The sequence below is a fragment of the Zootoca vivipara genome, chromosome 16, assembly GCF_963506605.1.
Source record: "Zootoca vivipara chromosome 16, rZooViv1.1, whole genome shotgun sequence".
Classification (NCBI taxonomy): domain Eukaryota; kingdom Metazoa; phylum Chordata; class Lepidosauria; order Squamata; family Lacertidae; genus Zootoca; species Zootoca vivipara.
This window is the reverse complement of record NC_083291.1, coordinates 38,341,595-38,363,680: the sequence shown is the minus strand read 5'-3', so window position 1 is coordinate 38,363,680 and position 22,086 is coordinate 38,341,595. Positions and strand designations below refer to the sequence as shown.

The following is a 22,086-nucleotide window of genomic DNA, read 5'->3' as shown; positions in this document are numbered from 1 at the left end:
TAGGCCTCACATTTCCATTTATTTCCCTTTAGTGAGGTGGGTATGAATTGTCATCTTACACACTATATACAGAAGATGGGAGTTTGTGCTTAGCTAGTTCGCAATGGAACAGTCTGTTCTAGTCACAGGCGGTAGAGTTGCTCCGGCTTCTTTTAGGCAGACAGGAGGGGCATTTGTTTCCGTTGTAGCTTAAACGGCTATTGAGCCTGGTTCTTTGGCTTCAGAATGTCACTAAAAACAACAACACAGGCAAAGGTAAAAAGAACTGAATGGTCCTTAGCAAAGCTATCTACAGTGGTACCTTGCTTTGAGTCTGGGATCCGTTCCGGAGCCCTGGATGCTCGACAAAGCACTGCTCTGTGCACACACACAGAGCGGTTTGTGTTTTTGCGCATGCACAAAGCGAGATTGGCAAACCCGGAAGTAATCTGTTCCGGTACTTCCAGGTTTGCCATGGACGTTCACTGAAATGGATGGTTGATGGGGCGGACGTTCACAGAGGTACTATTACTGTACACAGGCTAAGAATTATTTATATGCCATTCTGCCCAACCTCACTCTATGGTTTATCACTAAAATTCCCATTCTGCAAAGAGGCAGAGCCTAAGGCAGGGACAAGTGAAGTTTAACACTGCTTGGCTTCAGTTGCAGGAGGATCCTTCGTGTCCATGCAGCCCCTAAATTTTGCTGCTACCAGTGCCCACTAAGCTCCTGCCCTTCTTTCTCCTGCCTTACATCCAATCCCTAAAGACAGAAGCTATGAACTGCTCAGTAAGGACAAGCAAGTACAATCATACAAAAACATTGGTACGGTGACATTGGGAAAGGGTTTCAAAAAGTCTGCCCTTCATCAAAATCTTATAACTTCCCTTCCTCACCTTCCACTTCAACCCTCCCCCCCACACCTTTTGAGAGCTGCAAACCTGTTACCTTCCTACCCAACTCACCTGTGCCAGGTTCGGGTTAGATTTTTTGACATGTTGCAGGATGGACTGAACAGCCGCTGAGGTTGTACCCTGGCCCCCAATATCTGGTGTGTGAGTCTGGAGAGGAAAAAGAAAGAAAAAGCTTTATCAGTCAGTCAATCACCCACTCCCACCACAAGGAGGGAGTAATACCCCTCCCTACCCTCTCACTATATATAAGCATCTGCTGACTTCTGTTTCAGTGTATCTGAAGAAGTGTGCATGCACACGAAAGCTCATACCAATGACAAACTTAGTTGGTCTCTAAGGTGCTGCTGGAAGGGTTTTTAAAATTTTGTTTCGACTACGTCAGACCAACACCTACCTGTAACTAAAGCTGTATTAAGTCACCTTCACAGTCTTCAGTTTAGTTAAATAGCAGTCAGTCTTCAAACTTTTGGGAGCCAAGAACCCCCTTCAACCCAAACGTGCATTTTGGGACCTTCATTTTTTTACTGTTTAATTTATCTGTAAACACTGTTGCAAGTCACTTGAACACTTGGTGTATCTGCACTGCAATCATCCCTTTGTCCCAGCAAAACACTGGAAACTGCAGTTCCCAAAGGGATGGGGGAGCTAGAGATATCACCAAGTTAAAAACTATTTCCCATGGCATCCACAAATGAAAATGCAAAAAAAGGCAACGTTTGCAGTGAAGATGGGCTACCTACTCAAAATGTAAGGACAGTTACCAAGGGAGACCCACATGCAGACACATACCAACATGCTGTGGTTGTGCACTCTTGGATACCTGTGGCTCTTGACCAACTGAAGGGATAGACTACTCCGCCCAACCCTCTTTCCACAATGCCACCAACTTGATACTTCTGCTCCCCTATTGTACCACCTAACACAAGCTTCTTCATTTACTTCTCACTACAAGTCCCTGCATTGCTGTACAAGTCATGGCCATGTTCTCTGATCCAACTACACCGCCAGTAGGGCACATGGACTAGTACCTGCTCAACCGTCTTTGTTTTGCTTAAGGGAACTTTAAAGACTCATGGGCCCAATGGCTGCATCCTTCACACTTGCTCTAGGAATCATTTAGACCCGCCCCCTAAAAGCATGTCTTGGAATGGCAAGTCACATTTTGGGTTCCCTCCAAAACAAACAAGAAATCAATCTGAGATATTTGACGATGGTTTTTAAGTCCTCTGCAGTTCCCAAGAAGAACACCCAGTGACCTTAGCTAAGAGCCCACATCCCCAATTCTTTTGATAAGCCATTGGCCTGGGAATGGAAAAAGCAACTCACTTCTGCTTCGTCCATAGAGGCCAGAACTGCCTTGCGGATAATTGATGCATGGCTGTGCAGTCTGCAATGAACAACAGAGTGAAGCGGTGAGAAACAGCAGCACAAATGAAGTCTCTCTTCCCCACCCTCCCCTATTATGATGGAAGAATCTCCCACTGAGACAAACATTTCATTTTTGTCTCACACTTTCCCCAAGATGATCAGGTAAGTGTAGCTCCCACATTTTAGACACATCTCTCCACCTAGCGTCACCCAATAATTTAGTAGCTGAGAAGAGAAGGTTAAGGGGTGATATGATAGCCATGTTCAAATATATAACAGGATGCCATATAGAGGAGGGAGAAAGGTTGTTTTCTGCTGCTCCAGAGAAGCGGACACGGAGCAATGGATTCAAGCTACAAGAAAGAAGATTCCACCTAAACATTAGGAAGAACTTCCTGACAGTAAGAGCTGTTCGGCAGTGGAATTTGCTACCAAGGGGTGTGGTGGAGTCTCCTTCTTTGGAGGTCTTTAAGCAGAGGCTTGACGGGCATATGTCAAGAATGCTTTGATGGTGTTTCCTGCTCGGCAGGGGGTTGGACTGGATGGCCCTTGTGGTCTCTTCCAACTCTATGATTCTATGATTCTATATTTGAACTTGGGGCTGCCTAGAGCAGGTGAAGGGAATCTTTGTCGTACCCCCCCCCCCAACACACACACACGTTGCTGAACTACAACTCCCATCAGCCATAGCATGCACTGTCAGGGATGAGGACGGCAACATCTAGAGGGCCAAAGGTTCCACACACCCATCCTAGAGGCTAACCCACTATGCCACGTTGGCTCTCATAGTTGGGAAATGGGGAAACAATTGCGGCAGCTGTATTAGGCAGAGGCAGCGGCAGCTGAGACAGGGAAAAGGGTATGCGCACGTACTTGAGGTGGTCCAGCATCATGCAGCTGGCGAGCAGCATGGCTGTGGGGTTGGCAATGTTCTTGCCAGCAATGCTCTTGCCAGTATTGCGCGTGGCCTAAAGAGGGAGAAAAGAGAGATAAGGCATTAAGAGAGCAGGTTATATTGTCTGAGGGAGCAAGAGGGTTTCCAAAATGAAAGAAACCATAACAAGTGGCCTCTTTTTTTGCTGGTGTGTTCTGTTCTCTTCCATTCCCCCTCAGTTTTCTTCCAGGCAATGCTTATTGGAGAGATCCTGGTGCTCAGGCCCATCTGGAAGCCAGAGCCTCTGCCTTAGGAGCCCTTTCTCACTCAGCTGAGTAGCATTCCTGTCCTTGGTGCTTCTTCATCACAACCCCACTTTACCAGAGCCTGACATCTACCACCCTCTCAAAAACTCACCGTTTCAAAAACTGCATAATCACGCCCATAATTGGCACCTGGCACCAGGCCTGGGCCCCCAACCAGTCCAGCACAGACGTTGTTGACAATGTTGCCGTAGAGGTTAGGCATAACCATGACATCAAACTGCTGTGGACGGGACACCAACTAGGAAAATCAGAGACAGCAGTGAGTGTAAAGGTGAGAGTAGTGATTCATGCCCCCACCTCTCCCCCACCCATTCCAGTCACAACAGAACGGTGATGTAGTTTCAGGTCTGCCTGGAAGCTTGCATAAAAGCACTCCTAATTTAAACAGTTTCTCTGAATGATCTGCAAAAGTCACATATTCTAAACAGAAGGTTACATTATTAGCCAACCTGGCTTTCCCTCCAAAGAAAATCCTGAGAAATGTCTTCAGTTTCCTTTATAACAATTGCTTTAACTATTACAAAACTTGACATTTCCAGTTCTCATGATTCTATTTTAAAAAAACAAAACAAAACTGCTCCAGAGAAGTGGACACGGAGCAATGGATTCAAACTTCAAGAAAGAAGATTCCACCTAAACATTAGGAAGAACTTCCTGACAGTAAGAGCTGTTCGGCAGTGGAATTTGCTACCAAGGAGTGTGGTGGAGTCTCCTTCTTTGGAGGTCTTTAAGCAGAGGTTTGACAGGCATATGTCAAGAACGCTTTGATGGTGTTTCCTGCTTGGCAGGGGGTTGGACTGGATGGCCCTTGTGGTCTCTTCCAACTCTATGATTCTATGAAAACAAAAAAACCAAAGTTCTGCTTGTGGGCACAAAACACTGGGCTGACTCCTGTACATGTTTAATCCATGTGAATGGATTAAGGTGGCAATCTGAAAGGGACCTACGGTGGTGTTTCCTGTGTTTGAAATGGCAGCTAGACATAAAACTCGAACATCCAAGTACCTGCATAGTAGTGTTGTCAACAATCATGCTCTCAAATGTGATGTTTGGGAAGCTAGCTGCCACCTCTTTGCAGCACTGCAGGAAAAGGCCATCACCCAGCTTCCTAATATGGGAGAAAAAGAGGGGAAATAATCAGCCAGAGCTGCAGCAAAGGCGCCACAAACTGTAGAGGCAGCAAAAGTTTGCGGTACTCCTGAACAAGAGCAGAAAGGTCTCTGATGCTAGCGTACAGTCAGGCCTGTACTGCCTACCTCTTCCACACAGAACTGAAACCTGATCCTAGAACTTGGCAGCCTAGGAATAAAACCTCACAGCATAATGGCCTGATTTGCAGGGTGCATAAATAAGAATGGGGCCATCTCCTACTGAGCACACTTTACACCACTGAGCCAGAAAACCATCACCCCCAGCTACACCCATCCCTGCTCCCACACACGTACGCCGAAGAAAGGCCTACATGTCCCCTAACGTACATGATGTTTGCCTTGTGGACGGCGGTCACCTTCTTGCGCCCAGCTTCTTGCGCCAGCTTGAAGGCGTATTCTGCGATGCGCAGCGACTTGGTCCTTGTGATGATCTTCAGGCTCTCCACTACACCAGGGACACTCTGGAGGGGGCAGGGGCAGAACAGGCAAAATCAAAACTCCTAGGTTCTACCTCTAGCTCAGCTGGGACTGGGTGGGAAATGATGTCCTACTTGGAAAGATTACTGCAATCCTTGACTTGGAGGGATTGCTAGTTTTCGGAAACCAACTTTCTGCTTGTGGTTTTCCCCTATGATGTATCATAGAACCCTGGTTAGAGGCCATGTATTTAACTGAGCAAGAGCTGCAGGCTTTGCCTGTTTGTGTCATACCCATATGAGACAAAGCAAATGTCTCTCTCTCTCTCTCTCTCTCTCTCTGTGTGTGTGTGTGTGTGTGTGTGTGTGTGTGAGAGAGAGAGAGAGAGAGAGAGAGAGAGAGAGAGAGAGAGAGAGAGAGAGAGAGAGAGAGAATATGCTAGTAATGTATGGAGGAGCTTTTACAGAACCGGTCCCTGTGACTGGTCATGGTGAGGAAGGTTAAAAATCCACTTGTCAGCATCTTGGTTTTTTGCAATCACAGGAAGGAATCCCTGGAATTGAAGGATGAGAGCCCAGACTGAACCCCTAGACTGTCAATTGCTGGCCACCACCATACAATCTTTGACACCTCACTTGCCATATAGCAAACTATCCCGTCAACACTCAGTCCTGATCACGATATGCCACAAGCGGAGAGTTAGTATGCTTTAGAAGGAAAGGAAAGGGGGGAAAGCCCACCTGGAGAGGAAACAGCACTGCCCCCATGCTAATAGGGTTGAGGAGGGAGGGGGATATGGGGAGAAATAAAGAGGGCAAAAGGGATTGCCTCTGCTAATTAGCACCTCATGCTCCAGGCTGCTGTATTCTCCCTCCGTGTTCTCTCGGACTATGAGTATGTCAATGTCATGGTGCCTGGTTGCCACTCCTCGAAGGCTCTTGCAGTGAATCACATTAGCAAACAGATCCAGATTTGTGCTGTGGAATCAGAGAGGGAAAGGGAAAGGGAAAGGTCACACAGCACAGATTCTACTCAGAATAACAATTGTTGTGATTCTGCGTACTTCAGAAAGCACAATTGTTCCTTCTGCCCCAGATCCACTTTTTTCCTAATTTCACCATTTGCCTTAACAAGAGTATTGTGTTGCTAGTAGAGATGAACCTCATATGCTATGGATGACGACCAACCCACATCACTGGAAATGAGGTTTTATGGCACACCTGGATGGGACCAGGAGGGCTGATGGGTCTGGCTGTGATGCAGGATCACACCCAACCAGCAAGAATGCTTCCACTTGCTTTTCCAGTGTGCTTCCCAGCTCAGCAGACCAGAAGCAAAACCACACCAAGGAACAGAGGGCAGAGCTGCATATCAGTTCTGTGACTTATGGCATCACTATGGTAAGCAATAAAGAAATTCATACTACTGGCCTCATTTACATACTTTCTTCCACTTCCACTATTTTTTAAAGCATCTAGACAGGGGTAGGAAATGAAAATGAGAGGTTGTATATGGACTAAACCACACTCCCAACTCTTAGGCTCTGCCTGGCAACTGCACTAAGCCTCTCTCTCAACTCACCGCATTATGTTGTTCCGAGACTTGTGAGAAGGTGGCAAGTTATGGTTCGTCTCGATATTTCCTATAAAGCCAGGAAAAGAGAACCAGTTAATAAGAGGATCCACTCCCTGGCCCTAGTAAACGTAACACACCAATATGGGGCAATCTGAAAATTGCAGCTATATAAATTGCCCTCTTTCCTGATGGGTTAGAAACAAATGTGGATAAAATATCAAGCCAGGGAAATCTAGATTCAGATTCCACAGCAGTCAGACATGTACTGAGAGGCTGTTAGTTTCAGTTCCTCCAGCCATAAAATGGGAATAAGCAGCACCAGTTTTCCAGAGCTATCACAAGGATGCAATATTAGATATAGGTTTAAATGCAGCAGAGTATTGGACAATGACCTGAGAAAACAGGGTTCAAATCCTCACTCAGCAATGAAGCTCACTGGGTGACCTTGGGCCAGTCACCATCTCTTAGCCTAACCTACCTCACAGGGTTGTTGTGAGGATGAAATGGCGGGGAGGAGAACCATGTACACCATCTTGAACTCCTTGGAAGACAGAGGTGGTATATAAATGTAATAAATAAAAATAAGCATATTCAAATACTGTTAAGGCGAAACCTAGAATAGGCTCATTTTGGACTGAAGAAGAAAGAAGGGAAGAAGGGAAGGGGACCAGATGAATCCAAAATGTGGCTTTGGAAAATAAATGGATACTGGCCTTTACTAAGCCCATGCAGCCCAGTATAACAAATCTGCCTTTTCCAACCGCCCTCTCAAAAGATACACAGGACATCCCTTTCTCCTCCTTTCGACTTCACTTTATGCAGAATTTGGCACAATTCTGCATGCTGTGAAAAGCAAAGAGGATCACCTTTGAGGGCCACACGGTTGCGCCGGATGGCCATGAGAGCATTCTTCATGTCCTCTTCAGATCCCTCTGCGCTCACCAGAACTTCCTCAAAGTCCACAGGCACACAGGCATGCCTGGGGTAGAGAGAAGAGAAGGGTGGGGCAGTCAAGGTGAATTCCAGCCATGGCTTTGAGAGGCAAAAAGTGCCTACTAGTTAGCAGGACTAGTCAGTGCACACAAGCAGTCCTCCTGGGTCTTATGCACAGCTCTGGAGAGGCACAGAGAGAGGAAATTTGTACCTGAACAGCTCCTTGACATGAAGCATAAGCTCCGGCCCAATCCCATCTCCAGGAATCATTGTCACAGTATGGCGTCCCCCATATTTGGCTGGTGGAGGCTGTGGAGAAATAGGTGCCGGTTTAGGCAGTTTAGAACAAAATCTTGCAAATCGTAATCCTTTCATCTAGGCCACACCCCTGCCCAGGAATCTTAGGTGGTCTTTTTTCTCAGTCACTACACATCCCTGCCATGTTCATCTAGGCTAGGCATCCCCAAACTTTGGCCCTCCAGATGTTTTGGACTACAATTCCCATCTTCCCCAACCACTGGTCCTGTTAGCTAGGGATCATGGGAGTTGTAGGCCAAAACATCTGGAGGGCTGAAGTTTGGGGATGCCTGATCTAGACCAATGCCTTTCAGACAAGTCTCCAAAGAACCCTTTCCATACTGACTGACATGCAGAGTCTGCCATGAAATGCCCCCACCCCACTTACTGCAGAGAGTTCTGGGGCATTTTCTAAGTCGCCCACTTAGTTTGCAGGCAGTGCTTGGTCAGGCCTACTGGGCTTCACTGTCACCCCTTGCTAACTACGGGCAACATCCTAGAACATGCTCAGCACTCCCCTATGCCTACACAAAGCATGGAAGGCAAACAAGCTGGTTCACCCTTATGGATCTTCCTTCCCTATGAGGAACCCCTGACAAGCTTCTGATGATCAGGAGAGTTTCAAAACAACAAGGGTATAGATTCTTTGTTCAAAGTGAAGAATGAAGCCCCGAGAGGCCTAGATCTCAGCCAGGTAATACTGTACCAGCTGCTCTATTCTAACCAGCAGACCACCCCGTTCTCACCTCATTCTTTTAGCTTGCTACACTACATTCACCCCTTCATGGATCAATGCCTTGTCGTGGCGAAGGGGCTTGAATAACTCAGAGAAGCTATGAGCTATGCCATGCAGGGCCACCCAAGATGGACAGGTCATAGTGGAGAGTTTTGACTAAACGTGATCCACCTGGAGAAGGAACTGGCAAGCCACTCCAGTATCCCTGCCAAGAAAACTCCATGGACAAAGACAACAGGCATATAAAAGTTATGACGCTGGAAGATGAGCCCCTCAGGTCGGAAGGCGTCCAACATGCTACTGAGGAAGAGCGGAGGACAAGTACAAGTAGATTCAGAGCTGATGAAGCGGCTGGGCCAAAGCCGAAAGGACGCTCAGTTGCGGATATGCCTGGAAGCGAAAGGAAAGTCCGATGCTGTAAAGAAAAATATTGCATAGGAACCTGGAATGTAAGAACCATGAATGGCGGTAAGCTGGATGTGGTCAAAAATGAGATGACAAGAATAAATATCGACATCCTGGGCATCAGTGAACTAAAATGGAAGGGAATGGGCGAATTCAGTTCGGATGACTATCATATCTACTACTGTGGGCAAGAATCCTGTAGCAGAAATGGAGTGGCCCTCATAGTCAACAAAAGAGTGGCAAAAGCTGTAATGGGATGCAATCTCAAAAATGACAGAATGATCTCGATACGAATCCAAGGCAGACCTTTTAACATCACAGTAATCCAAGTTTATGCACCAACTACCGGTGCTGAAGAAAGTGAAATTGACCAATTCTATGAAGACCTACAACACCTTCTAGAAATGACACCAAAGAAGGATGTTCTTCTCATTACAGGGGACTGGAATGCTAAAGTAGGGAATCAAGAGATAAAAGGAACAACTGGCAAGTTTGGCCTTGGAGTTCAAAATGAAGCAGGGCAAAGGCTAATAGAGTTCTGTCAAGAGAACAAGCTGGTCATCACAAACACTCTCTTCCAACAACACAAGAGACGACTCTACACATGGATATCACCAAATGGACAGCATCGAAATCAGATTGATTATATTCTCTGCAGCCAAAGATGGAGAAGCTCTATACAGTCAGCAAAAACAAGACCTGGAGCTGACTGTAACTCAGATCATCAGCTTCTTATAGCAAAATTCCAGCTTAAACTGAAGAAAGTAGGAAAAACCACTGGGCCAGTAAGATACAATCTGAATCAAATCCCTTATGAATACACAGTGGAAGTGAGGAACAGGTTTAAGGATTTAGATTTGGTGGACAGAGTGCCTGAAGAACTATGGATGGAGGCTCGTAACATTATACAGGAGGCAGCAACGAAAACCATCCCAAGGAAAAGGAAATGCAAGAAAGCAAAATGGCTGTCCAACGAGGCCTTACAAATAGCGGAGGAGAGGAGGCAAGCAAAATGCAAGGGAGATAGGGAACGATACAGGAAACTGAATGCAGATTTCCAAAAAACAGCAAGGAGAGACAAGAGGGTCTTCTTAAATGAGCAATGCAAAGAAATAGAGGAAAACAATAGAATGGGGAAAACCAGAGATCTGTTCAAGAAAATTGGAGATATGAAAGGAACATTTCGTACAAAGATTACCATAATCAAGGACAAAAGTGGTAAGGACCTAACAGAATCAGAAGACATCAAGAAGAGGTGGCAAGAATACACAGAGGAATTATACCAGAAAGATATGGAGGTCTCGTACACCTCAGGTAGTGTGGTTGCTGACCTTGAGCCAGACATCTTGGAGAGTGAAGTCAAATGGGCCTTAGAAAGCACTGCTAATAACAAGGCCAGTGGAAGTGATGATATTCCAGCTGATGATGCTGTTAAGGTGCTACACCCAATATGCCAGCAAGTTTGGAAAACTCAGCAATGGCCAGAGGATTGGAGAAGATCAGTCTACATCCCAATTCCAAAGAAGGGCAGTGCCAAAGAATGCTCCAACTACCGCACAATTGCGCTCATTTCACACGCTAGCAAGGTTATGCTTAAAATTCTACAAGGCAGGCTTAGGCAGTATGTGGACCGAGAACTCCCAGAAGTGCAAGCTGGATTTCGAAAGGGCAGAGGAACCAGAGACCAAATAGCAAACATGCGCTGGATTATGGAGAAAGCTAGAGAGTTCCAGAAAAACGTCTACTTCTGCTTCATTGACTATGCAAAAGCCTTTGACTGTGTCGACCACAGCAAACTATGGCAAGTTCTTAAAGAAATGGGAGTGCCTGATCACCTCATCTGTCTCCTGAGAAATCTCTATGTGGGACAAGAAGCTACAGTTAGAACTGGATATGGAACAACTGATTGGTTCAAAATTGGGAAAGGAGTACGACAAGGTTGTATATTGTCCCCCTGCTTATTTAACTTATATGCAGAATTCATCATGCGAAAGGCTGGACTAGATGAATCCCAAGCCGGAATTAAGATTGCTGGAAGAAATATCAACAACCTCAGATATGCAGATGACACAACCTTGATGGCAGAAAGCGAGGAGGAATTAAAGAACCTTTTAATGAGGGTGAAAGAGGAGAGCGCAAAATATGGTCTGAAGCTCAACATCAAAAAAACCAAGATCATGGCCACTGGTCCCATCACCTCCTGGCAAATAGAAGGGGAAGAAATGGAGGCAGTGAGAGATTTTACTTTCTTGGGCTCCTTGATCACTGCAGATGGTGACAGCAGTCACGAAATTAAAAGACGCCTGCTTCTTGAGAGAAAAGCAATGACAAACCTAGACAGCATCTTAAAAAGCAGAGACATCACCTTGCCGACAAAGGTCCGTATAGTTAAAGCTATGGTTTTCCCAGTAGTGATGTATGGAAGTGAGAGCTGGACCATAAAGAAGGCTGATCGCCGAAGAATTGATGCTTTTGAATTATGGTGCTGGAGGAGACTCTTGAGAGTCCCATGGACTGCAAGAAGATCAAACCTATCCATTCTTAAGGAAATCAGCCCTGAGTGCTCCCTGGAAGGACAGATCGTGAAGCTGAGGCTCCAATACTTTGGCCACCTCATGAGAAGAGAAGAATCCTTGGAAAAGACCCTGATGTTGGGAAAGATTGAGGGCACTAGGAGAAGGGGACGACAGAGGACAAGATGGTTGGACAGTGTTCTCGAAGCTACGAACATGAGTTTGACCAAACTGCGGGAGGCAGTGCAAGACAGGAGTGCCTGGCGTGCTATGGTCCATGGGGTCACGAAGAGTCGGACACGACTAAACGACTAAACAACAACAACAACAACAACACTACATTCAACCAGCACTAAGCATTGTCATGATATTCTCAATTGCCTTGAATTGTATCCACTCTGACCTCTGGTTTCCAGTGGTAAATATAGACATCAGTATTCCCAATCCTAGCTTATCAAACCCCATTCAGGAGACAGTGTTTCCAAAAACCAAATTGAAGAAAGGTTTAAGCCCACTATTTCCAACTTGGGAGAGGAGGCTAAAGAACAACTTAGGACTAATGGTCCATATATTCTAGCTCAGTAGTGTCAGTCTTAGCAACCACCCATTGCCAGTTACCATCCAGCTTGGGACATTTGCAGCCTGATTAATACTTGATAATTGGAATAAGATACTTAAACCCATTGGCTGGAACTCCAAGTTTAAAATTGAAATGGTAGGAAAACTACTTACAATAGTCTGTTGCTGTAGGCAATGTATCAGGAACAGATATTGGGGAGATGGGAAAGGGGGGGGGGAGAACAGGAATTTCACAGGCAGCAATGTAAAAAAAAAATATTGTTAATCAAACATTTGCCAAGATCCTTCATCTAGCATATTAACCAGAGTGCTTTACAATCTCTTATGTCCTTAGAGCCATTATAGTACTGTGATTTGCAGAGTGTGACTTCCTCTGTGTACTGCAATAGTCAGATTTCTTTTTTTAATATAAATTTTATTAATTTCTCTCTTTAAAAACATAAACACTCAACATACACATACACTATTACAGACAAAAAAACCAGCACATTCTGAAGTTCTGATCATGCAACCAGAAATGCAATCACAAAAAAAACCCAAGAAAAAAAAGCGGGGGGAACAGAAACTAGAAAAAATAAAAATCATTCATTTATATCTGTATGTTCACCTTATTATATCACACAATTCTTATCTTCCATTTACATATAATCTTCTCTTAAATTCAGTTTAGGTTCAACCTTAGTATGCCGTTAGGATTTTGAATATACCATTATTCTTTATATACTCATCAAATATCCTCCATTCCATTTTTATTTTTTGTTTCATTTGTCCTCTAATTCTTCCAGTAAATTTTGCTAGCTGCGAATATTCTTTCATTAAAACTTGCCAATCTGTTGTACTGGGTAAATTTTTATTTTTCCAATTCCTCGCAATCAGGAGGACTCTTGCTGCCACAATTCCATACATCAACAATATTTGGGGTTTCTATGTCTTCTGGTATTATATTAAGTAAAAACATTTCCGGTCTTTTTTTGATTGTATATTTTAACATTTTCTTAAGTTCTTCATAAATGTTATTCCAAAATTTACATATTTCCAGACATTTCTACCACATATGCATTTGAGTTCCTAATTCGGCATCACACCTCCAGCACTTGGATGATTTATTCTTGTACATCTTGGCTAGCTTTTCTGGTGTTTGGTACCACCTGTACATCACCTTTAAGATGTTTTCTCTTAAATTATAACAGGCGGTAAATTTTAAGTCCGCCCTCCACAGCCTTTCCCACTTCTATCAGGACATTATAGCCCAGGTCTTGGGCCCATTTTATCATTACTGATTCAGTCAAAGATTTCAGGGACTTCCAACTTTCATTTTTAAACAAATATGACCATGATTCTAACCCTCATGAACACCAGCTTTAGTGATCAGGGAAGCCAGAGTGTATTAACGACTACAAACTTCCAGGGGTCCAGAAAGTATATCTGGTGCCTCTGAAATGTTATCCACTGATCTTTTTAATTTTTTCATGTATTTTGGAAAGTTAGTTGTTTGCTATGCATTTGGATACCTCTTTAAGATATCATAACCAAATTTTGCACAACAGTTCCTGAATCTAGGAGCAGGTTTTCCTCTATCTTGGGATAAAATCGGATGCCATTTTGAATCAAGATAATGGACTGAACCTTTGAAAACTCCACTGATCTTAACCATTGATTTTAAAAGGTACAAGGCTGCTAGTACCTTGTAATTTCCCTACACAGTAAAGTGAGTCAGAATTATTAGTCCAATTTAACAGAGAGAAGACAGGGAAAAGGCAGGTCAATATGACAGAGCCCATTAGAACACATTCCTCCAAGAGGAGAAACTATCCTAGATTGCAACATTTTGCTTGCATACCAGATTTGATCCCAACTCCTCGGGTGCTCAATCAGTAAAGAGAATAGAAACTGATGTTACATCAGGACCATTTACACCCCCCATCTGTCCATAGACACCTGTCAGTGAATTTGTGGGGGGAATAATGTACTGTACAATAGAACACAAAAGTGCCTCCCCTAACATCTCTCTGTGACAAAGGATGGCAAGCACAAGCAATACAAACCGAGGCCACATTCCTGCGACTGCCATCTGTTACAGCCTGCACCTGTGAGGGAGAGAGAAAAACAGTATAGGCTAAGGAAGGTGATTTGGGGAATCCAGAAATAAATGATTCCTACAAGACAGGAATGAAACACTAGGTGTCCTGCCATGAAATTCCAGGTTTGAGGAAGATATTTCATTTACTCCCCTTTGCCAGAAGCTAGAGATGGATATTTGATCTGTCAAAGCATTCTTGGTCAACTGTCCCATTAAATATAATCAAGTATTTAATGCCAATGAAGGGTTTAAATCAGGCATCCCCAAACTGTGGCCCTCCAGTTTTGGCCTACAACTCCCATGATCCTTAGCTAACAGGACCAGTGGTCAGGGATGATAGGGATTGTAGTCCAAAATATCTGGAGGGCTGAAGTTTGGGGGTGCCTGGTTTAAATTCACATTCAGCCATGAAACTCACTGGGTGACTGTGGGCCAGCCTCTCAACCTAACCTACCTCACAGGGTTGCTGTTGTGAGGATAAATGGGGAGCAACAGGAAAAGTATGAACCACCTTGAGCTCCCTGAGTGAAAGGTGGGATATAAATGCAATTAATAAATAAGTTTGTATGAAAGCAATGGGTGGCAGTTATTCCAGACTCATTACTATGGAGGAGGAGGAGGAGGAGGAGGAGGAGGAGGAGGAGGAGGAGGAGGAGGAGGAGGAGGAGGAGGAGGAGGAGGAGGAGGAGGAGGAGGAGGAGGAGAAGAAGAAGAAGAAGAAGAAGAAGAAGAAGAAGAAGAAGAAGAAGAAGAAGAAGAAGAAGAAGAAGAAGAAGAAGAAGAAGAAGAAGAAGAAGAAGAAGAAGAAGAAGAAGAAGAAGAAGAAGAAGAAGAAGAAGAAGAAGAAGAAGCAGCAGCTCGTGGAAACAGGGCTGTTTCCTTTCCTTTAATTTCCTTGGTTGTGCTTTTAGCCCTTTAATTCTTCTCTCATAGTCTCCTAGTCGCCTCCTCTGGTGCTGGAGGAGACTCTTGAGAGTCCCATGGACTGCAAGAAGATCAAACCGATCCATTTCTTAAGAAAATCAGTCCTGAGTGCTCACTGGAAGGACACATCCTGAAGCTGAGGCTCCAATACTTTGGCCACCTCATGAGAAGAGAAGACTCCCTGGAAAAGACCCTGAAGCTGGGAAAGATGGGGGGGGCACAAGGAGAAGGGGACGACAGAGGACGAGATGGTTGGACAGTGTTATCGAAGCTACGAACATGAGTCTGACCAAACTGCGGGAGGCAGTGGAAGACAGGAGTGCCTGGCGTGCCCTGGTCCATGGGTAGGGTTGCCAGACTCAATAGAGGACAGGACTTCTGTGCCTTTAATTGCCCTGCTCTCTTTTGAGTCTGGAAACCTTAAAAGAGAAACCAACGGACCCTTTGTTTAATTTCCAAGCAAAGGGTCTGCTGGTTTCTCTTTAAGGTTTCCAGACTCAAAAGAGAGCAGGGCAATTAAAGGCACAGAAGTCCTGTCCACTATTGAGTCTAAGCAACCCTATCCATTGGGTCACGAAGAGTCGGACACGACTAAACGACTAAACAAGAAGTTTCATATCTATCGCCCAATCAAAATTATCTGCTACGCAAAGAGTATCAAAGGAAGCTCCCAATAAAAAACCTTTCCATAAGAGCCCTCGGGTCGGCCAGCCAATGCGAAAGCACCATTCTCTCTTTGTCCCACCCACCGTCTGCCTTCTTAACCAATCGGAAACATGGCAACGGTTGCCCCCCCCCCAGCCAGCCCGCCTGCCCACTCCCATGAGAGGAAACCAAGGTAGCGGCGCCGGTTTCTCTTCACCTTCGGACAAGGTCAATGTCCGCACCCGCAGTCGAAACCGTTGTCTTACCGAACGGGACGCCAACAAGGCTGGCCTCCAAAGCTGCCTGCCAGTGTACAAAACTGCTGAAGCTGCCATCCTTGAATCTTCTGAGGGGGGCGAATTAAGAGGAGTCTTATCCAGATACCGCGAGACCTGTGACGAAGAAACCGCGTCTTCCTACACAAGCGGCGGGAGGAGCGCATGCGCAGAAAAGTTGCTTTAGCCTGTCTCTTCCAACAGAGCTTGATTCTTTTAACTCCCGGTGTTGCTTTTACTAATGATTTCAACTGAATGCAGCGATAGCTGCCGCAATGCGTCCTTAGTAAGAGTATATCTATGTAAGCAAGGACGTCTTAATAAAATTGCTCCTCGTTTCAGGGTTGAGGGGAGGGAGACTACGGAAAGCCAGCAAGTTAAATGATACATATTGGACATCAATGTGAATTAAGTCTCTGTTTTGTTTTTCTGTAAACTTTCGACAAAATTGCTTGTTACAGCCACATTAATAAAACAACTATTATTCTGTGTTTTCCAAGTTGATTTTTTGAAGAATTCATTGAACTGGTTTACTGTGATCACCTCATTATTATGGTACTGTAAATATGTTTAGCATTTTACACCCCCTGTGACCCATTTTTTTGTCACTCATGTACAATACATGTTTAATTATGTGTAAAAGGATAACAAAAATAGTATACAGTAGATGAAGATATATAGATTATAAAAAGAACAACTGTGTTACTGTATTTCGAAGTGCCAAGTAAGAGCGGAGGTCGATAGAGACTTTGCAGCGCCTTCCCATGAATAAAGACCTTGAAAACTATCACCACCTAACTCAAAAGCCATGGGCGTTCCACACGTTATATCGTTCAAAATACTGAGGCTATTATAACGATCAGCACTGACATGAGGGTTGTTGTTTTTAAGATCTCCCATCTAAAATTTTTCGGCAGCAAATGTATGTTCAATTGCACGGGCAACTCCTTCGCCCTTCTATCCCTCAGTTAAAGGCTTAACGTCCACTCAAATGGAGTAAGAAGAACGTTTCCCCTAAAATCAACCCGGAAGTTAATGTCTCGCTCCGACCTTCCTGACACGTTAAGCTTCCGCTGCTTCCTGTCCAGACTAGGCCCATCCTCTGTGTCCACAGCGGTCCTAGAGCGGCAGCGTTGATAAGCAGCGCGCAGGCGCGCTCCCCGCTCTCTTTCCGCTCGGCGAGGTGAGTACGCGGGTGAGGCGGCTGCGGCGCGACTTGGGCCTGAGAGCGAGAAGCAGGCCCTGCGCTCGGCCTGCTTCCCTTTGCGACCCCTGACTGACTCTCTATCTCTCTCTCTCTTTGCCTCTCAGACCTGCAGCCATGGGCCGCCGACCCGCGCGCTGGTGAGTTGGTCCGCCCAGAGGACGGGCAAGGCCTGGCGGAGGCCGCGTGGCCGGCTCCGTTGGGGGCTGGGGAGGCGGATCTGCCAGGAACGGGAGTGGAGAGGGCGGAGGCGTAAAGGGGTCTCTCCTGGCAGCCGCATCTCCCGCTCTCCTCTTCTGGCGGGGACCGCGATCGTGGAGGACGAGGGTGGCCGACCAAAACGGGCCCCGCGTTGGGGGCTCTTGGCTTTCACGGCTCGCTTGATGCCGCCTGTGGTGGTTCTTAGCAGCAAGGTTGTTTTCGTGGGATGGCTATTAGACCCCAAGCACGCACGCAAACACACCGGTGGCGCTGTGGGTTAAACCACAGAGCCTAGGGCTGCAACCCCAGAGTCGGACACGACTGGACCTAATGGTCAGGGGTCCCTTTACCTTTATGCACCCCGTACGCGCACGCACGCACACCCCGTGAGTTTTGCATAAAAACATGAGATTTCTGCCAGATTTGAGCAAGGGGCTGCCTGCCTAATTTTGCATCCTACCTCCTAGCAGTGGCCAGCTGCATGCATGCATCAGAAACCCTTAAGCAGGACATGAAGGCTGAAGCCTCCCCATGTTCTTTGTCTCTAATATCCATAATGTTAGTGGTTTGGGTGGTAGTCACTGCTAGTTGTACTCAGAGTAAGCCCACTGAAGCAAGCAGGTATGACTAATTTCAGTGGATGCACTCTTGAGTAGGATGTAGTTGAGTACAGTATGATATTAATATGCGTGAGAGTCTTCAGAGTGCTTCACATAAATATTCTTTATTTTATTCTTACAACACTAATCATTAGATACTAAGCTTAGAGAGTTGTGGCTTTGCCTGAGACCACCTAATGGCCTAATGGTTCAAACTTTAATTCAAGGCCTCATAAACTTTTATGAAGCCAGGCCCTAGCATTGGGGCTGAGCATTCCCCCGTTTCACCATTCTGTCACACGCCACCTCCAGCAGGCCAGCATAAAGCCAGATTTCCTGGTTGTGTCTTAATACAAGCCAAGATCTTTGCATAGAAACTGATGAGGAATAGGAGACATATTCTCACAAGCGCCCATTCCAAGCTTCAAAAACCATGGTGTGTTGAGCCAAAAACGATTGTCCAAACCAAGCTGTTGAGTAGCTAAAAACCTTGGACGTTCTGATTTATATATCAGTCTCTCATATATACCAGGTTTAGCGACAAGTGTAACTTTGAGGTAAACTTTGCCCCAGAAATTACTACTGATCTTGGGAAGGGAGCCAGATCTGTCAGCCAATAAATGCTCTTTCGGCCAAACTCATGATTCTCTCCTTTCTCCCCCTGCCCCAAATGTAAATTCCAGTTAAACACCTTACATTCAATGGGGAAAGTAGAAGTTCTTGGGTTCACAGAACTTCATTTACTGTTAAGAAACACTACTAGCATGAAAATAAAAGTCAATAAATACAGAGATGCTCTTTATTAATTATATGAGACATACTTTTAATTTAGCATTTGCTTGGTAGCCATAGAGCAGCAATAAATTGAATGTGGCAAGTAAGCAGACTAGCAACATGGAAGAAGGATTCTGTTCCTTATGTTTGCCCAGCTTAGACAAGCAGTGATCTGCTGAAGGAAGGTTGGAGCTCGTCATCCTTCCATTGCTAAACTCCGTTAGGCTAGTAAATTGGTTTAAAAGGCTAATATCTGGGACTGCATCTTGGACCAGTTTCTAACCCACCAACCCCCAATCAGATGTGAATGGCCAAAGGCAAGGGTTGATGGGAGCTGTACTTCAACAACCTATGCAAGGCTATAGTTTCCCCGTTTCTGGTTTAGCATATTCAGCAATTGTGACTTTAATTTCAAAATTTTTTACTGACCATCTTATCTGTCTTTTTCCTCTAGTTATCGATACTGCAAGAACAAACCTTACCCCAAGTCCCGTTTCTGTAGAGGTGTTCCTGGTAAGTAAGATATTGACACAAATGCCATATTTTTGCCTGATGAACTGTTAAAATTGAACTGCATGCATTCAGATAGGGATGTAGGATTTAATCCAAGAGGGGATAGCCTGATGAGACTTAATTGCCTGGTCAGATTGGATTGCACCTAATTTGGCCTGTTAGGAAATGCAAGTTTTAGTGAGCTTCCCTGTATCCCCATGAAACTGGCTAATAAAATTATTTTCTGTTCTTCAGATCCCAAGATCAGGATTTTTGACCTGGGCAGGAAGAAGGCCAAGGTTGATGAGTTCCCACTCTGTGGGCACATGGTGTCAGATGAATATGAGCAGCTTTCATCAGAAGGTACAGAGCACCAACAGATCACTCAAACCACTCTTTTTGCTGTGCTTCTACGGCAGGCATCCCCAAACTTCGGCCCTCCAGATGTTTTGGACTACAATTCCCATCATCCCTGACAACTGGTCCTGTTAGCTAGGGATCATTGGGCTTGTAGGCCAAAACATCTGGAGGGCCACAGTTTGGGGATGCCTGTTCTACGGTCTGTCCCATTCACCCTGTCTCTCTCTCTCTCTCCAGCTCTAGAGGCCGCCCGTATCTGTGCCAACAAATACATGGTGAAAAGTTGTGGCAAGGATGGCTTTCACATTCGCGTGCGCCTGCACCCCTTCCATGTCATCCGCATCAACAAGATGTTGTCATGTGCTGGAGCTGATAGGTGAGGAATGGGCTAGAGACCCAGTTCTGGTGATAAAATTGACCTTGCAGTCAATTAAGCCGACCAGCCCCTGCTGCTATCGGGGGGTGGTGTGCACTGACTGCGCACAGTAACTCTCTTGGTTGTGTACGTGCTCTGTTCCTTGTACAGTGCACCTTAAGGGACCCTGGGAACACTTGAGTCCTGGTGAGGTGCTTGACTGATGGTGGGTGTAGCAGCATGGTATAGTCCTTGAGGATAACTAAGATTTGGTTTTGGTTTCTTATTAGACTCCAGACAGGAATGCGTGGAGCCTTTGGCAAGCCTCAGGGTACTGTGGCCCGTGTGCATATCGGCCAGGTCATCATGTCCATCCGTACCAAGGTGCAGAACAAGGAACATGTCATTGAAGCACTGCGCAGAGCCAAGTTCAAGTTCCCTGGTCGCCAGAAGGTAATGTGTGTGTTGGTGGGGGAAGAATACTGTCAGTGCAGAAGTATACAGGCATTGCACCACTAAAGATAGAGTGCAAAACATCATAAATCTCTCAATATAGCTAGTGAGATCTTAAGCTTTAGTTTACTGCTCTTACAACCTTTTGCCCAGAATGAACTTTGTCACATGACTTTCATCTACAGTGACGTGACTGTAATGTCTGGTGATAAAATTGACCTTGCAGTCAATTAAGCCGACCAGCCCCTGCTGCTATCGGGGGGTGGTGTGCACTGACTGCGCACAGTAACTCCCTTGGTTGTGTACGTGCTCTGTTCCTGGTACAGTGCACCTTAAGGGACCCTGGGAACACTTGAGTCCTGGTGAGGTGCTTGACTGGTGGTGGTGTAGCAGCATGGTATAGCCAGTTGACCTGTGGGGTTGCTTCTCAGCTCAACAAAGACAGGCTGATACTCAGTAGTAGATACTCAGCAATAGATGCATAACAGCTGGGAAGTCTGAGGCGAGCTTCTGGTGTCTTCTCTCTCCCTCAGATCCATATTTCCAAGAAATGGGGCTTCACCAAATTCAATGCTGATGAGTTTGAGGACATGGTGGCTGAGAAGCGCCTTATTCCTGATGGCTGTGGAGTGAAATACATCCCCAACAGAGGCCCTTTGGACAAGTGGCGTGCACTGCATGCAGCATAAGTGCTTGGTGTGTATCCACAAGCTGCTTTCCTCAATTCTTGAAGGAAGATGAACAGAAATAAAAAAATGTCTATTGAGCTGCTGTGTTTCCTCTCACATTAATGTTACTGTGGGTTTGATATAACATCAAGCATACGTTCACCCTCTTCTGGAAACAAGTGAACATGGTAATGAATTTGAATATCAGTAAACCTTTGTCTGTGTCACACAAGACAATTCTCACAGTAGTGAATCCCATAAACATTCCTAAGGATGGGGCAAAAAAACCTGCAGGACTTCCAGGGCAAAGTAAGCAGGAAAAGGTTGCCCTGTAATTCAGAGCAGATTGGGAAGGGGGCCATTTCAGACAGCTTATCCTCTATTACTAATCTTGCCCTGCACTACACAACCACAGTTGTGTTGTGTGTGCATTATAGATGTATGGCTTACTGAGGCAGTATCCTGCTTCATCAGGGTTGGACCCATGTAGGATATTTAAATTCACCCAGCCCTAAGCTTAAAGGAAAGGAAAGGGGCCCCTGACCATCAGGTCCAATCGTGTCCGACTCTGGGGTTGCGGCACTCATCTTGTGTTATTGGCTGAGGGAGCCGGCGTACAGCTTCCGGGTCATGTGGCCAGCATGACTAAGCTGCTTCTGGCGAACCAGAGCAGCGCACGGAAACGCCATTTACCTTCCCACCAGAGCAGTCCCTACCGTGTTTCTCCTAAAATAAGACACGTCTTTATTTTTCCTCCAAAAAAACACACCAGGACTTATTTTCAGGGGATGTCTTTTTTATTATTATTAAGTATGGTACAACAACTGGGCTGGTATCCTTACAGAGCTTTCACAGTCAGAGTTTTGCAACTGCGGCTCTTGCTGAGTCCTTCGGCATGGCAGAGCCTATCAGGTGCGAGTTATATGGGCTGGTGAGGAGGCTTACCAGCTGACCTCCCCACCCCGACCCTGGGATCATGAGTTTGT

The 22,086-nt window shown here is 45.5% G+C and overlaps 2 protein-coding genes and 2 non-coding genes across 7 annotated transcripts; 3 read left to right on the top strand and 1 right to left on the bottom strand.

The window, feature by feature from the left end:
* Window positions 1-16,141, bottom strand: IDH3G (isocitrate dehydrogenase (NAD(+)) 3 non-catalytic subunit gamma). Of its 4 annotated transcripts, XM_035140313.2 has the most exons (14): window positions 15,986-16,141; window positions 14,116-14,157; window positions 12,224-12,235; window positions 7,752-7,849; window positions 7,474-7,586; window positions 6,614-6,674; window positions 5,877-6,009; window positions 4,943-5,076; window positions 4,470-4,572; window positions 3,556-3,702; window positions 3,138-3,232; window positions 2,223-2,283; window positions 948-1,043; window positions 1-231 (listed from the first exon to the last, which is right to left on the bottom strand). In XM_035140313.2, the coding sequence occupies exons 1-14, from the start codon at window positions 16,052-16,054 to the stop codon at window positions 229-231; spliced, it is 1,167 nt and encodes a 388-aa protein (XP_034996204.1). In that variant the 5' UTR covers window positions 16,055-16,141; the 3' UTR covers window positions 1-228. The 4 variants fall into 4 exon arrangements, with proteins under 4 accessions (XP_034996204.1, XP_034996205.1, XP_060124855.1 ...); XM_035140314.2 differs by lacking the exon at window positions 12,224-12,235; XM_060268872.1 differs by having other exon boundaries at window positions 12,224-14,157; window positions 15,937-16,067.
* A 1,036-nt stretch (window positions 16,142-17,177) lies between these two features.
* Window positions 17,178-21,198, top strand: RPL10 (ribosomal protein L10). Its single transcript, XM_060268875.1, has 6 exons — window positions 17,178-17,338; window positions 19,227-19,285; window positions 19,520-19,627; window positions 19,862-20,000; window positions 20,270-20,432; window positions 20,966-21,198. The coding sequence occupies exons 1-6, from the start codon at window positions 17,316-17,318 to the stop codon at window positions 21,119-21,121; spliced, it is 648 nt and encodes a 215-aa protein (XP_060124858.1). The 5' UTR covers window positions 17,178-17,315; the 3' UTR covers window positions 21,122-21,198.
* LOC118075506 (small nucleolar RNA SNORA70) lies at window positions 20,045-20,178 on the top strand. The gene has a single exon (XR_004691383.1). It is a non-coding gene; the product is annotated as a small nucleolar RNA SNORA70 (small nucleolar RNA).
* Window positions 20,653-20,786, top strand: LOC118075505 (small nucleolar RNA SNORA70). Its single transcript, XR_004691382.1, has one exon. It is a non-coding gene; the product is annotated as a small nucleolar RNA SNORA70 (small nucleolar RNA).
* Window positions 21,199-22,086: the final 888 nt, after the last annotated feature.